The sequence below is a fragment of the Phalacrocorax carbo genome, chromosome 15 (genome assembly GCF_963921805.1).
Source record: "Phalacrocorax carbo chromosome 15, bPhaCar2.1, whole genome shotgun sequence".
NCBI classification, from domain to species: Eukaryota; Metazoa; Chordata; class Aves; order Suliformes; family Phalacrocoracidae; genus Phalacrocorax; species Phalacrocorax carbo.
Window position 1 is genome coordinate 12,907,219 of NC_087527.1, and position 16,188 is coordinate 12,923,406.

General features: G+C 44.4%; 1 protein-coding gene across 1 annotated transcript; it reads left to right on the forward strand.

Moving 5' to 3' along the window:
* Positions 1-1,675: 1,675 nt before the first annotated feature.
* Positions 1,676-7,319, forward strand: RAN (RAN, member RAS oncogene family). The gene is made up of 7 exons (XM_064466428.1): positions 1,676-1,796; positions 2,723-2,765; positions 3,680-3,764; positions 3,861-3,986; positions 5,006-5,193; positions 5,745-5,915; positions 6,024-7,319. The coding sequence occupies exons 2-7, from the start codon at positions 2,730-2,732 to the stop codon at positions 6,066-6,068; spliced, it is 651 nt and encodes a 216-aa protein (XP_064322498.1). The 5' UTR covers positions 1,676-1,796; positions 2,723-2,729; the 3' UTR covers positions 6,069-7,319.
* Positions 7,320-16,188: the final 8,869 nt, after the last annotated feature.

Consider the following 16,188-nt stretch of genomic DNA (forward strand, 5'->3'; position numbering starts at 1 on the left):
AAACAGATTCGATTAAGTAATTTATTTTTGTAACAACAAAATAAATATTTGCCAGGAGCTCAAATGGTATGATAGGGGACCTTTTAATTCAAAATCTATTTTAATTATTCCAAATTAAAGTATCAAATACGATTACCATTTTGTTTGCAGGAAAAAAGTTGTTTACTCATAAATTTGTAGCAATATTGCAAAGTTTCTAAAGTATGCTGAGTGTTCTACACATAGTTACAGATGGCTCTTTTTTTACCCTGGAAGTGTTTGTGTTTGTGTTCCTAAAAACTGCCAAACTCCACTAATGTGCCTTTATGGGCTCCTATTTATAAACGCATGCCTATTTGTCAAGAAGAGAGGTGGAATTCACAAGGGTTTTATAAAGATAGCATTGTGCTGAGGAAAGTGTAAGATGAGTTACATATTCTGAAAAACATCCTTCCTGACACCTAGAGGCGATCAGCAAAAATGCTAAAACACCCCAAACCCAACGCGTCCCAGAAAGGGAAAACAAGTTCAACAAGCAAGTTTCCAACAAAGAAAATCCTATGCAACATTTGGATTGGCATTACACTATCAAATAAGCAAAAATTAAAGCAGCGCACAGCCATTCTTGTAAAACTTGCTGTGTATGTTGCCTCTATGTGAAAATGAACAAGAAATAAGCTATGTTTGTATAGATCACCTGCCATGAAATATTTTCTATGTTAATTCAATCTAGAGATACTTAAAAAAAATTATTTATTTATTCCAGATTGTGGGGTGTACCAGCAAACTCTATGCAGACCACATAAAAGTTGTTTAAGTATACTGGAGTAAAAAGAATCGGAGGCTGTAAAAATCAGTGTGAACCCATGAACTTGCTATTTATATACCTATGCAAAACACTTTTGTTCTTTGAAGGTCAGTTTTTGAACAACTTCATCCCACAGGAGTTTGGATGTGAGAGCTTAGAGAACTGTTCTAAATCCAGGGTTTACAGAACAACTTTTATTTTCAATAACTTGCTCTCTAGTGAATGGAGATCAGTTTGTATGAAGAACTGGATGTAACGGCAGTATGGTACATTTAAGGGAAGCCCTACGTTACCTGAAAGCTGTTCAATTAAATTCTCCTGCTGCCTTTAAAGAATCAAAAGAACTTTGTTAAGCCACGCTGGAGGTAGTTTAATAGGTTTTCTAAATAACTATATGCAATTTTTCAACTTTGCAGGGAAAGCATCATCAGCTGCCTGGTTGCTCCCATACACTAAAACGCCGTCCGATGCCGATCGTGCATCGTGATACTGATGATCCGACTTTAATGATCTAACGGGGAGGCTCCCGAGCTCCCGGAGCCTCTCGGCCTGCCTCAGAGGCTCTCACCAGCAAACCTCGGGCCCTGCGGCACAAGTTGCTGCCCGGATCCAGGGGTTCAGTGCCCGGGGGCGCCGGGAGGTGGCGGAAGGCCCTTCGGCGGGCCGGAGCCTGCCGCGGCGGGGAGCGCTGCGTGCGGGCCCTCCCGCCCGAACCACGAAGGCGCCGCTCCCTCGCTGCCCTCTCCCGGACGGGTGTGAGTCCCGGCGGGCCGGGCCGCCCGCCCCACTCGGGGCCTGTAGGACCGAGCGCCGCCACCGCAGGCCCCGAACGACGCCCCGGTAGCCGCGCGCCCGGTTCCCGCCCGCCCGCGCCGTACCACGTGACGGCCGAGCCCTCCCCCTCCCCGCGGCCGCGCGGCGTCGCTCTCCGGGTATTTGAACCGCGCTTCCGCCATCTTCGCAGCGCCCAGTCACGGAGGGAGCGGCGCGGAGAGCAGCCTCGGGAGAGGTAACGGGGCCGGCGCGTCCTCCTCGTCCTCCTGGCGTTGGGGGAGAGGAGGACGCGCGGCCGGTTTGAAAAACTCGAGCGGCGGGGATGGCGGTCGCCGTTAGCGACCGCCTGGGAGCGGCGGTGGGGATGGGTCGGGTTGCAGCGAGGCGCGGCTGGGCCTGAGCGAGCGGTGCGGCTGTGGCGCCCGAGGCGTGTAGCGCCCCTTCTCCCGCAGGAGCGGTGGCGGGGCAGGAGCTGCGCTCGGCCCCGTCCCGGGTAAAAGGGCGGGCGGGATCGAGTGGGGCCTCCAACGGCCTGAGCCGCGGGGGAGGGGAGGCGGCGCGGCGCGCTGCTCAGTCATGGTGGCGGGGAGGGCGCCTTGGGCCCGCCGGCGGGGCTGGGGCTCGGGCAGGGCGGGCGCGGCGGGGGACCCCCGGGGGACTCGCTTCGGTCCCTCCCGATGGGAAGGTGGATTCTCCTGAGGGATAGGGTACTGATCCTGGGCGGGGAGGCTTTCCGTGGGGCCGGCTCTGGCCCCGGCGTGCTCCGGAGGCCGCGGTTCGGCCTCTCCCGCTCGCAGAGCAGAGCGAAGGGGGGTGCGGCGGCGGGCTGCCGTTAAGGGCTGCGCGGGTGGGCGGGGAGGCGCCGCCGCCATTACCGCGCCCGCTCCCGCCGCCTGTGGGGGGACGTGGGGCCGCTTCCTGCCCCGAGAGCGGGCCCGGGGCCGCGCCGGGCATGGCGGCGGGGTCGGTGGCGGCCTAGGGCGAGCCGAGCCTCCCTGAGCCTCGCCTCGTCTCGGCCCCGGCGGCCGGGCCCGCGGGCGGCCAGAGCACGCGCCTCGGGAGGCGGTTTGGGAGCTGGAAACGGCGCCCGGCCCCTTCCGGCCGGGCCTTGAATCGGCTCGGCTGCTGCCGTGAGCTCACATGCTTCCATTTCCCCTGCAGACCCAGCATGGCCGCCCAAGGAGAGCCCCAAGTGCAGTTTAAGGTAAGAGTGGTTTGTTCCTGGCTTTTTTTGTTGTTGTTGTTTGGTGGTTTTGGGTTTTTCTTCCCTTTAGCAGGAAAGTAGCGCAAGCAACCCTCGAGTGCCAGTGTGGATGGTAGGTTTGATTTTTGAGGTGCTGGTCTTAATGGTGCAGTTGTTTTCCTGTGGTATTGCATATGACTCATACAAAAAGATTCTGTTGTACCCTGTCAGTCTGATGCTATTTGTGATTTAGTGTAAGAAATCTTAGTGATGCTTTGCCTATAGAATGATTAAAAAAGTTCATAAGTGAACGTCACAGCAAAAAGCACTTAGAGTGAATTAGAATAGTCTGTCTTCTGTTGTGTATCCACTATTTAGGGAAAAACCCATAAAATACTTGAGAACAGAATTTTCTGGTGTTTTGGGGTAGGGTCTTGTGTTCTAAACGGCCAGAAGTCCTTAAGACTGCTTTATGAAAGGTTTTACTTGTGTTTCTTGCAATACTTGGCCCGAGTATTCCAATTGTTAATAGTGCAGTTGTTGGGGTTCCTTTGTCTGGCTTTTTTTTAAATTGTGAGATTACAGTGCTTTTCTCCAGTTTGGGTGCTTAAATGAGTTCCTCTCTAAATACGGTCACATACAGCTTGAAAGCCCAAAATGTTGTTAATTCAGTCACTTGCAGTTTAGTAGAACCACATTCACAGTGCACAATAGTTTTCAGCTATAGGGACTAGGTAAATCTGGCGAGGGGTATAGCATGATAGGCTTAAACTGGAACCCAATATGGTGAGTTGCTTCCTGGGGAATTGTCTTGTTCTGCAGCATCTTATAGGACTAAGGTTTTTGCAGTAATAATTGGTATTTACACTAAGATGACCAATCGATGTCTCTAGAAGTGTATTGCTCTGACTCTTTTTGCCTTTATCTATCAACAGCTTGTCCTGGTTGGCGATGGTGGCACTGGTAAAACAACATTTGTAAAACGTCATTTGACTGGTGAATTTGAAAAGAAGTATGTAGGTATGTCTGAAGAAACATTTGCGGTCCAATGTGTTACAATTACAAGTGCAATTCATGACTTGCTAAGCGCACTGCTTTTTTTTTTTCTTACTACAGCAACACTGGGTGTTGAAGTTCATCCTCTGGTGTTCCATACTAACAGAGGCCCTATTAAATTTAACGTATGGGACACAGCTGGCCAAGAGAAATTTGGTGGCCTGCGAGATGGCTATTACATCCAAGGTAAGATATGTCTATATGTGGGAATATTCTATAGCTCTTACAGTTCAGTCTTTCATTCTGTTCATGTTGGCAGCTCTGAAAGCTGCCAGTGTGGCTTGCAGGGATGAGCTGGTCTCTGGGTCTTCAAATCCTTCATGTAAATATAATTCCCTTTGCTATGCAACTTGTGCCGATCTAGGAATATTCTTGAGATTGCGTTTCAGTATGCTATTGCAGGCTTTGGTATTGAGGAAGAGTAACAGTGCACCCTAAATGACAAGCTATTGCTGGTGAACTTTCATGATGAAAAGGTGAAAGTATGTGCTTCAGTTAGTATAGATTTGTCTGTATTGATGTACCATGCTGAGGTAAGGACTTGGAACACAGACTGTAAAATTCTAGGTACAGTGATGAAGCTGTATGTCTCCATGCCAGAGTCTAGTCTCTTCTAAAGTACTAGTAGTGTCCCTTAACTTCTGCTTTGCCAAGTTTTGTTCTGTGTGTACTTCACTCACCCGCGTAACTTTACAATTTTGCAAGAGATTATTAGAGTTTGACACCGTTGCTTTTCCTTCAGAAATACCAGGATTGAGTCAAGCCCCTGTGTTCTTAGAAAAACAGTTCTGGACAAGGGCATCATGAGATGTGGGCTACAAGCTCTCAACCTGCCTGAAAGCCTCAGTAGAATGTCTGAGATTAGTTAACTAACTTCCGTCAAATATGTGTGTAAACCACAGTTGATTTTTTTTTTTAATGTAATCATTGTATATTCTCATACCATGCAATGCCATGTTACTCAGTGGGACCGTTGCTTCGATAAAACTAGCTGGTGTTTAAGACTGGGAACTATAGATGAGGTGATATGGCCACAGGCCACTTGTTCCAAGAGCCCACAGTCTGTTAACAGTGAAGCTGAGCAGGAAAAGTTAATGCAGATGCTTAACCCTAACATGGGTTTTCTGTGGGACCTCTTCTTTCTCCTGTCTTATAAGGAAGCCTTTACTCTCCTGGTCTAACTCTTGCCTGTTCTTCTCTTGCAGCTCAGTGCGCCATCATAATGTTTGATGTAACATCAAGAGTTACTTACAAGAATGTACCCAATTGGCACAGAGATCTGGTACGAGTATGTGAAAACATCCCTATAGTGTTGTGTGGCAACAAAGTGGATATTAAGGACAGAAAAGTCAAGGCAAAATCCATTGTCTTCCACAGGAAGAAGAATCTCCAGGTACGTTGGCCTAAGTTTGTAGGAATGATGTTTGTTTGGGTCTGATGATGGCAATTGGGTTCTGTGTTGTAATTAAGTCTTCTGCCTTTGGCACTACAGGCTATAGTATTTTCAACTTTACGTCCTATGGGCTGCTTGAACCTAACTTCAGGGAAGTGATGATGTTAAAGGTGTCTTGGGCAGAAGCTATGATGAGCTCTTAAAGAGCTTGTGTGCCTTTGGCTTTCACTGCTTGGAATGTGATCTGATGACACACAAGTTCTACTGAAGTAGATCAAGTCACAGGAGAAAGATAAATGCACTATTGTGTCCTGGAAGTTCCACCTTTTGATCAGATTGGATACCTTTTCAGTTACCCATTTCTGCCTATTTGCCTGAATCTCTACGTTTCTAGATGCTTAAATCATGACTGTTTCTGAGAGCATGAATAGAAGTCATGCAGTCAAATAATACTAAGGTAAAAGTAGAGCTGATGATGAGCATGTTGATCTTGGTATGCCCTAAATACCAGTTAGAGATGTCTTTAATGATGTACATGTGCTTTTTTGCAGTATTATGACATTTCAGCTAAGAGTAACTACAACTTTGAGAAGCCTTTCCTCTGGCTTGCTAGAAAGCTAATTGGAGATCCTAACTTGGAGTTTGTTGCCATGCCTGCCCTTGCACCACCTGAAGTTGTTATGGACCCAGCACTGGCAGCACAGTATGAGCAAGACTTACAGGTAAGTGAGAAAGTGCGTGAAGGTCAACTGATTGCCTGATAACTCACGCTTGGCCTCATGGGGCAAATAAGCGAAGAACAGTTCATAAGTGTAACTTCTCTCTTCCAGATTGCTCAAACCACTGCACTGCCAGATGAAGATGATGACCTGTGAAGGGATGAAGCTGGAGCCCAGCGTCAGAAGTCTAGTTTTATAGGCAACTGTCCTGTGATGTCAGTGGTGCAGCGTGTTTGCCACTTTATTATCTAGCTGAGCAGAACATGTGCTTAATCTTTGGGATGCTGAAAGAGATGAATGGGCTTCGGAGTGAATGTGGCAGTTTAAAAAAAAAACAAAAAAAACCACAAAACAAAATGAAAAAACCAAACAAACCTTCATATTTTGGACCTGCATATTTAGCTGTTTTTTGGACTGCAATTACTTCCCCTTTTGAGTTTCAAATATAAGACTGCTGCAGTCACATCAGAGTGTTAAGTGGTAAATCTTGTTTCTGTCATTCCCATTCTCTTTTTGTTTAGATAATAAAGTTGTATTTCGAGTATCTCTAAGCAAGTGAACTTTCATGCATTGTTAGGAAAACTCTTTGAAGTGTCTTCAGTTGAGGCCAATACTCGGTTGTCTACTGCATTTCTCATTCTCTGTCCTCCTTTCCCTCTTGCTTCTCATGTTAAGCTCCTCTTGCAAAATCAGAGCTAACCGTTAACCTTCCCTTGATTTCCTGAAGCATAGTAACTAAACCATCTGAGGAAAGCTGAACTAACTGCCAGGTAAAACTAAAGCAGTGAACGCTTGACTGGTAAGCGTGACTAGCTCAACGTTCCCGTGCAAATGGGAATGCTTGTGGCGTGCAGGGTATCTTGAGAGAAAAGCGTGTAGTTCAGCTTGCATTGCTACCATTAGATAGTCACCTGTAGTAAGTTTTATAACATGCCTTCACAGAGCTCTGGTTTTTCAGTCGCCAGGAACAAATGGCATCTAGGTCAGTTAGGTGACTTAAAAGCTGTATCTTTGCATGGAACATCATTCAGTAGAGCTCTAGCTGATTCAAGGAACTCTCTCTTAAGTATCTTAAAATTCACTAGAAAACAGCTGTAGTTGAGCTAAAAAGCTCTTGCCTACAAAACAACATATTAACTAAAGCCACATTTATATAAATATCTAGACTTTACTGTAACTGCACCAAGTTCTTAATTTGAAACTCTAGCTTATTGCAGCACAAATGGTGGAAAACGTCAACTTTTAACACTATCTTGTAGAGATTAATCTTGGTCAATATTAGTCCTGCTAGTAAACAAAACTATTAAGTTTAAGATACCATTTTTCAGTAGTGTTTGAGTACATGAAGCCTTGGAACTCTTCAGTTTTGTATTTTTGGTTTCTTAATAAAGTGGAGCATTTCATTTATTCCTTTTAACTTGCATGTTTGTGTGCATAACTCCTACTTGAACACTTAACTATTCAACTATCCTGGTACATGGTAGCAGAAAGAGTGGACTATGACTGTTACTTTTTCAATACTGCTGTAAAGGACTTGTGCTTCAGTTAGTGTGAGTGGGAGTTCTGTGGTTTGCGTTCAGGTTTTCTAGCTGGTCAATGAGAAGCTGACCGGTGGTATTTAGGACCTGAAACTCATTGATGAAAATAAGGAATGTAAAAAGACAAACTGCCACTTAATGTTCCGTTGAATTTTCTTGCTGCGTCGTCTTGCTTTAACTTCATATTGTAGGTTCTTGCCTGTCATGTTTACTAATATACCTGCGTGTATCTCTGTTAATACCGCTAGCTTGGCTGCTGCTTACTAGGTGTGGTAGCTTTTTTGTCTTCAAGCTGTCTGACATCTGAAAGTGCAATGCTTAAGCACAAATTGATACAGAAAACTTCAGTTTTTCTGTAGTCTTCGTATGCCTTAAGAAGAAAAAACAGCAGCACTGAGGTTAGATGTGCATAGTTTCAGAGCGTGTGTATGGTGTCATCTTTACAATTTGGCTGCTGCACGCAGGTACTAGCCTTTGTATGAATTCCTACAAAACAGGTGGAAAGACTTACAAAAGGCAAAACAGCTTTTTGAAGACTAGTATAACTGTGGTGAGCTCTACTTTGTCATCTTCAGTGTTATGTCCCAAGTCCATGCAAACTCCTCCCTGAAGTAGGCAGCAATACCAGGCCTGCTGTGGAGTAATCTCATCAACGTGAAATGTGTTGGGAGTGGGATTAAGCCCACCTGTCACAGCAGATGTGTGCCTGCCACATCTAGTCCCTGTTAATTGTTGATTATAAATAATGCAGGTAGCCTTAATATGCATGTGCAGATGCCTCAGTTGAAGTTCCCTAACTATAACACTTAGAAGCTTTCCACTAGGTGGGTTGAGGCAAAATAAAAGTTTATCTATTTAGTCAAGCAATGAGAAGAATAAAACTTGCATTCTAAGGATCTTTGTACTAAATAGTCACATCAGTCTGCATTAGAGCTCTATTGTATCAGGACTATGTGAGACTGAAGTCCTCTGTTGCGATACTGCCTTTGTTCTACCTGCTTGACTGCTGTACGGCTAGAGCAGATCAATTGTAGGTGTTCTGGTGTTGCCTACACGCCATTCAGTGAGCTTTCCCACGAAAAAAAGTCTGGTTTCAGGCTGGTTTTTAGTAACTTGTCATTACAGACCATGCTGAGCTTTAACTTTCAAAAGCAGGACAAGGACCTGACCCTTCTGCTGTTCCTAATTCTGTGATGAAGCTGTGAATTTTAAGTGTCCAAGCCCAGAGAGTTTATCAGAGGAGTAGCTGGAGAACTAGTGCGCGTGTGAAATGCATAAGGCAAAAGCGTTTAGTTTGAGAAACTGGCAGAGGAAATGTTTTGCTCCTCTGAACCTTTCCATGAAAGAAGTCTTAAAAGCCTCCTTAGGAAAGCTGGTGTTGCCCTCGGATCTCTCAGGATTTGAACAGGGAATCTTAGAAACATCAGAGAACGCTTCTCTGCAGCAACTGGAAATGTGTGTGCCAAGAAGGCTGGGGTCTGCACCTCTTGTGTCTGCAAGTTACAGTACAACATCATCTCTGTCTTTCCTTTAGAAATGGTTCTGCTGTGATGCTAATACAGACCTAGTCTGAACTAGAGGGGAAAACAGTGCGAAGACAAATGATTCTGCTGCCTTCGCCTTCCTAAATTAGAAGTGCATGGTTTGATTGAAGCCAGTTGTTCCCCTGGCCTGGATTGGTAGTACTGGTTGCTGTTACCTGAGTGTTGGCCTCAGTTGATTGGGCCAGGACTGGTAGCGAAGTCTTACTGAGAAGCTAAATCTCTTGCTGCTTTGATCAGTTTATTGTCACGTGGGTTCATTAATGTAGGTTTTTGTGTGTGTGCGTTCCGGTTTTTGTGCTGAGTGGGAGCGTTTGCCTTTAAGAAGAACCTTTTTCCTAGCGCATGCTGCTCTGTGAGCATCCCATGAAGGAGTTCTTCCCTGCACGTGTCCTGTAACATTTTTGGTCCCCTCTGCGAGTGGACAAAGTTGGGAAACACTTTAAGCTGGGGACTTGGGTTGGGAGGCTATGACTACGCTGCCCCGGGCCAGTAGCTTTTTCAGACAACAGGTCTGGAAACAGCTGTAGCGATTTTGTGTCTTCATTGCCCTCTGGCTTGTTTGTAACTGTCCGTGTGGTGCAAGCTGTTGCCTTTCCAGCAGAGAGGGCAAAACTGACTGATTCCTCTTTTTGATTTACAGCCCACTGGGCTGCCTGACAAATCATGTAAAGTTAAACTTGGAAGAATTTATGCTTGAAAGGAAGGCTTAATACAACAACCTGTTAATCAGACTTCGTGGGACTTAGTGATGAGCCAAACCATAGCCTCTTTATATCACTAGTTATTGAATAATCATAGGAATGTTGAAACAGAAGGCATGTTAGTTATACCAAGGCTCTAGCACTGAGCCTAAACCTTCTTAGGCTGCAGATCTGAGGGTGCAAGGCAATTGCTTTTAACTGGGTTCTGTGGGTAATTATCTTCTAGTCCCCAAAGTGAACAGATTGTTCAGTGAGTGAACGACAGTTCCCCAAAATTTGAGTGTTCTACAAGCCACACCACTGAAATGGGGTGATGTTCACATTAGGGCACTGGTTCAGTCTAGGAATAGGTTGTTTGAGTTTTATTATATTTTGCGTAGTCGTGGTTGATACCCGTCTTGCTGTGATCCTGGAGTTCTGTGGCTGAAAGAATCAGATCCCCATGTTTCTATTGCTTGTTTGAGGGGAAAAAATGATACTATGAGGACAAATTTGCCCAAAATATGAAATCCTGTTTATAATATTTTTATGTAACACAAACAAAAGTTCTAATGTTTGTTCCACTATCTCTTAAGTAATGGGTTTTATATATTTAATTCAAGCATTCAAAATGGCATTTCATCAATATGGTTCCAGGTTACTGGGGGCAATGAGCTTGGTTTACTCTCAGTTGCCTAGTTCCACGTTGACACTATTAATAAGGACTGAAAAGGGCAGCTAATACGAAAACTCTTAAGTGTAAAGTAGATGGTCATAACCAGGAAGCTCATGAAGTTGTGATCAATAACATCTAAGGAGAAAACTTTAACTGGTGCCTTCCCTGTTAGGACTGCGAAGTGGCCAAATCCCTGATGGCAATCTGAAGCATCAAGATCTTTCTTGGTACAGCTATTTAAGTCTGTCCAAAGTGTTAAGCTGAAGGTAGCAAAGCGAGCGGCTGTTACAAACGGTTCTTGTTGGCTTTGAAATTCTTTTTCAGGTAAGATTTAGCCTGCGTGAGCCAGTGCCGCAGTCTGATTTCCCCGCTGTAATGCTAATTCCTTTATCTGCCACTTCGTAAGCTTTTCACGCACAAAACCAGTGCCGACTTGCTGACGGCTTCTGCTCATCTTGGTGACTTTCAGAAATAGTGCTGGTGGGAAGCAAGGTGTGTTTTGATTATACTGAAAATATAAAAGAAAGTTAACTTTCCTGTCAGGCTTTTTTCATGAATTACATATGAAAAAAAAGTTATTAAAACTTCCCCATTTTAGGTTGGGTTTGCAGGGCAGGTATTTAGAGAAAGAGCTCAAGCCGAAGAGGTTTGTTCCACTTATTAAATTAAAAACCCATAATTAAAAAGGTGGGTCATAACAAGAAACTTCTGCCTGCATTTCTTGGCATTATTCATTGCCTTTTGATTCTGGATCTAGTATTTTATTTCTTATTTGGGTCTCGGTGTTTTGTTTTACTTGACTACCTAAATTGAAGCCTACTTGTAAAAGTTATGTCAAACTATAGCAGATGAGTACAGTAATTCCTCAAAGATTACATATGAAAGAGCTGTTTGGGACATATCAGTCAGAAGTGCAGAAGTTTTTGCCATGTAAGCGATGCTTAAACGGGGTGAAAGAGGGTAGTTCTTAGCTCACTGGCTGAACAAATCTAATAGAGCTTAAAAAAAATCATCTTTGTTATGGGGATCGAGTGGTTGCTCTTTCCTCTCGCTGGCGAGTGACCGTGTAGCCCCTGAGAAGGCGGGATCATTCCAGGCCTGAATGAAACTCCTGTCCAAGGGGAGATAAACCGAGGCTTGCTTTTGTGGTACCAGTTTCAGCCGCGCGGTGGGGCACACCGCCTGCGTAGCCGCTTCGCTCGGGTGAGGCTGGTGAAGCCGAAGTACACCTGTTGGGGTTGCCCAAGTGTCGCCTATTGAAGGAACCAGTGTGGGTGGTTTTAGGTTCGTTAACAGCAGCAAAGGGCTAGGATGCGTGTGCGGTAGGAGATGCTAGCTGATAAAAACTTAAAACAGCAGATAAGAGGGGGTTTTGTATAGTATTTCTATTTGTTGTGAAATAAGATAGATATAATTAGACCTTTAATAGTGGATTTAACTTAAAGGAAAATAACCCTAAGAGTGTGGAACAGACCGAGACAGTGAGTTGCAGGAGGAGTTCTGTCATCCTGATGCTGTTAGCGTAGCAATGCTTAGGCACTGCCATCAGGTACTTTTCTCTCTTTTTTTTTTTTTTTTTCTTACTCGTCAGAAAACTTAGCCTTAGATGGAGTTTACCACCTGCTTTGGGCTGCATTCTCAAGAAACCCAGCTCTGGGAAGCCCTGGGCCTGGCGCTTAAGAGGAGTGTGGCCAGCAGGGCGAGGGAGGTTCTCCTCCCCCTCTGCTCTGCCCCGGTGAGGCCACACCTGGGGGGCTGCGTCCAGGTCCGGGCCCCCCAGGTCAAGGAGGACAGGGAACTGCTGGAGCAAGGCCAGCGCAGAGCTGCCAAGGGGATCAGGGGCTGGAGCATCTCCCTTGGGAGGAAAGGCTGGGAGACCTGGGCTTGTTCAGCCTGGAGAAGAGAAGGCTGAGGGGGGATCTCATCAGTGCTTATAAATACCTGAAGGGCGGGTGTCAGGGGGATGGGGCCGGGCTCTTTTCAGTGGTGCCCAACGCCAGGCCGAGGGGCCATGGGCACAAGCTGGAACACGGGAAGTTCCACCTGAACGTGAGGACAAACCCCTTCCCTGTGCGGGTGCCAGAGCAGGGGCACAGGCTGCCCAGAGAGGCTGTGGGGTCCCTTCCCTGGAGACATTCACACCTGGGGGTGCCTGCTCAAGCAGGTGGCTGGACGGGATAATCTCCAGAGGTCCCTTCCAATCCCCGCCATCCTGTGAAATATAGGTTAAAAGTTTTAAAATTGGAGCTTACTATGTGGAACCAGTCAACATCTTGATAACTGACACTGAATTAAAGTATAGCTTTCCCAGGAAAAAAGAAACCTGTGCATTTAGTGCTGATCACCTGACCTTGATGCAAACCAAAAACTTGCTGAGGAATATGCAGTAGCCAAACCTAGCCCAGTACTGCGTGATGTAATTCATGGTTCAATCTCGCAGTTGGGTCACTGTGTGAATAGCGAAGTGAACAGACAGCCTGAAGGATCGGTGTCCTGAGGATTGTAGTTCCTGTTTTGCTGTAAAGGGTTTGTAAATAAGGGAGAGAGATGTTCCTCCACTCAGACCTTTAGATTTGAAATTAGGATGGCTGGAAGGACTGCTCTGTGGCAGTTTTCCCTAGCTATGCTGGAGGAGTTTTCTCAATGCTATGCTGCATATGTTTGTGAAGATATAACATCTTTAAAAATTTCCTCAAATGCACTCTGCATATTTAGTAGGTGACAAACTACTTCTGTGCTGTCCTGGTTCGGAGCGTGGAATGAGCAATGGAGCGACTCTACACAGGCAGATTCCTAGCTGACGTAGCACTCGTGGAGTAATGGCAGCTATTGCACAGCGGAAAGCCTGGGCAGTGTGGCACAAAACCAGCGTGGTGTCTTCGGAAGTGTAGCCTAGACTGCCGATAAGATAAAGCAACAAGCAAAATGTTGCGCCAGGCAGTGAGATGGCACCTCTGCCATGAAGGGCTGAACCTGGGAGAAGGAATATGAGGGAACTCAAACACGGGAAGACGAAAGCATGTGCATGAGTTGGGCCACCAGAAAGGGTATGGAGAATAGATGAAGGCAGACATAAATTATGACTAGAGAACAAAATGCTCATATGCTAATAGTGTGATAACAATTAATGCAACGTTCCAAAACATAGCTAGTAGCGATTTTACTTAATGGAAGTCTGCTATTAGATATCAAACCAAATAGGAGAAAGCAGTAGGGGGGAAAAAAGACGCAGATTGGAGAGGGAGGGGAAATGCCAAAACTCTGCTGGCAGCTGAGAACTTCACTAGATGGTTCTTCAGTGCAGAGAATTTAAAATAAGCCCAGCTTGGTATCCAACAAATTGCAGGAACTCCCTGGACCCATACATGAGACAGGCTGGTCATGCACCCGTGCTCTGCTGGAAAGCACCTCAGGTAGCTGCCGACAGGCAAAAAGCTTTAAAGAGAAGAAATGGACCTACCAGGAAATCATTGAGTTTGTTCCATCGCTAATCTCTGTTGTGCACAGCTCGGCTGAGTTTGCTGGAACTTCTGTGATTTAAATGGAACCTGGCCGAGAAAAATCTACCTTAACACCCTGCAACTTGAAGATTACCTGTCAGGTAGAGTGTTTTGCCACTTTCTTGTGGGTGAATAACTTGGATTTTTTTCCAGGTGAGGTGTTACTTCAGTAAACAGCAGGGACCTCTAGTAACGTGTAAAGGATAAATATGACTTAGGCACGTAACGTATTCCGTGTTGCCATTTGAAAGACTTACACCCTGGGACAAGCATCTTTGTGTTACCTGTTTTATTGCTCTTTTCAGTTATTTCAGTTGACAACTTCTGCAAGTGCTCTTCAAGTGCTTTGGTTATAGGCTTTTAGATGGGTAGGTGCTGTCTTTTTGATATGTGCGAATACGGTGCCTTGTACAACTAAGACCATCTCCTGACCTGGAAGCTTCAGTACAACACATGAAACAACACTTCTATTTTTCATGTAAATATTATATATCGGCCTTGCGGAATAAATGCAAACGAAAACATATAGGTATAAAACCTTCTCTTCTGCCTTTGTAAAACTGCCAGAAGAAAATACTGTTATCTGCTTGGTTTCATTATGCTTTCAAAATTTATTTGTATTTCCGTTGCTGTTGACCTCTATTGAGCGGATACTTGCTACTAGTGGTTTAATGCTAGCAGGAGAGTAATGCTCTTATCCCCTCGGAGCAATGGATAAATCCTAGTTCTCAATACCTGGCATATATTATTGGCTATTTAAAATCTGACATGTTAAGTCTTGTAATGCCATTTTCACAGGTACTGGCTTGACTACAGAACTCTTTCTTCCTAATTCTACAGATGTGAATGTTGATGTGATAGGTATTCCTTGATGACTCTATCCTGCTCTTCATCCCAGCTGACTTTGCCTGTGATAAAAAAAGGCTTAAAGCCCAAAAGAAGAAGGGAAAGACTTAATCTCCTGAAAAATCAGTATTTGTAACTAATTAAAAAGGCTCCGAAGAAGGTCACATCAGTTGTCCTTAGCTGCAAGTGACATCTGAAAGCAACAGTGATTTAAGGAGCCTGTGAAAATCACTGTGAGATTGACAAATCCTCTAGGAAAAGAAAAAGGGGGATTTTTTTGATCTCCATATCAGATCTGTTTTCATAGTCAAAATCACATTTTGAATGGCTGATTTTATTTTAGTTTGCTTCTCTGCAGTATGCGTTCAGAACAGTGGCAGATACAAATGGGATTTTTTTTCTTTTGTTTATTGTTTTGAAAATATGGGCTTGGGTTTTTTTAGCCAGTTTATAATTCCAGGGTGTGTCTTGTGATTTTTTAGGATCTTTGGGATGGCTGTTGCAGCCAACAGATGTAAGGGATTTCTCTAGTCAGATTATTAAGCATTAGAGCAGAGTGAGCAACAAACCAATAGGAGTCAGTGTTCGAGAGAGTGCATGGAAGAGAATTTGTGCTAGGGTTTGGTTTATGTATTTACCCTCTTCTATCAGCAGAGAGCTAAAATTGCAAGACTCAGTACCTGAAATTGCAGGGCTTAGTCTGGATCTTATTTTTGGAGTTCAGTTTTCATGCTTTTAAATTGATTAATGGGTTGCATTTCAGATTTGATGACTCTTCAGATCTTAAGAGTGCAGATTTGGAAGCTACTGCCAATATTTTAGCCAGCGCTCTAATTTCTGTCCCCACCCTCTCATTGCTTTTGCCAGTTAGATCTAAATAAGAAACTTCAGAAGACAGGAACTGTGTTATTCCCCATAGAATGAAGAGTCTTTAATATGTACATCTATAATAGGCTCAGATGTTCTTACTGAGAAGCAATTTGCAGATTGGCTTCTGGGTGTATTCTCCATTTGTGCTAGTAAACTTGTTTCACAAACCAGTTGAATGAAACTTTCATGGAATTGCCATTACCCAGAAGAGCAAGAAAAAATTAAAGAAGACTGTAAGAGAAAAATTGGCACAAGCTCCAAAGGCAAAACTTTATCGTGGTGAAATATTCCTGTAACTAAGCAAATCTGACTACCTGAATGATACCAAAAAATATGCCAGTTACAGGCAGTGGCTTTTTGGCAAATAAGAGTTGGTTTAATCACACAAAAAAAGAATTTGTATGATGTTTTATTTACATGAAATTTGATAATTGTATAAGCTTGACATTAAGGCTCAGATAATCAAAGATCTGATTAAATTAAATCTTTGGGATTTGCTCAAAAGCCTAAACTATTTTGCAAAAATCACATTTTCTTCAGTGTATGGAGTAAGATGTTCAAGGCACTACCACAATACAAAAAAGACTAATGAGCAGGATGATACAGTAAATAGACAATAAAA

Excerpts from the sequence above, each read along its gene's own strand:
- RAN (XM_064466428.1), top strand. The coding sequence starts at position 2,730 with ATGGCCGCCCAAGGAGAGCCCCAAGTGCAGTTTAAG. Across the intron at positions 3,987-5,005 it reads AGATGGCTATTACATCCAAG|CTCAGTGCGCCATCATAATG; the intron begins GTAAGATATGTC and ends CTTCTCTTGCAG. Across the intron at positions 5,916-6,023 it reads AGTATGAGCAAGACTTACAG|ATTGCTCAAACCACTGCACT; the intron begins GTAAGTGAGAAA and ends TCTCTCTTCCAG.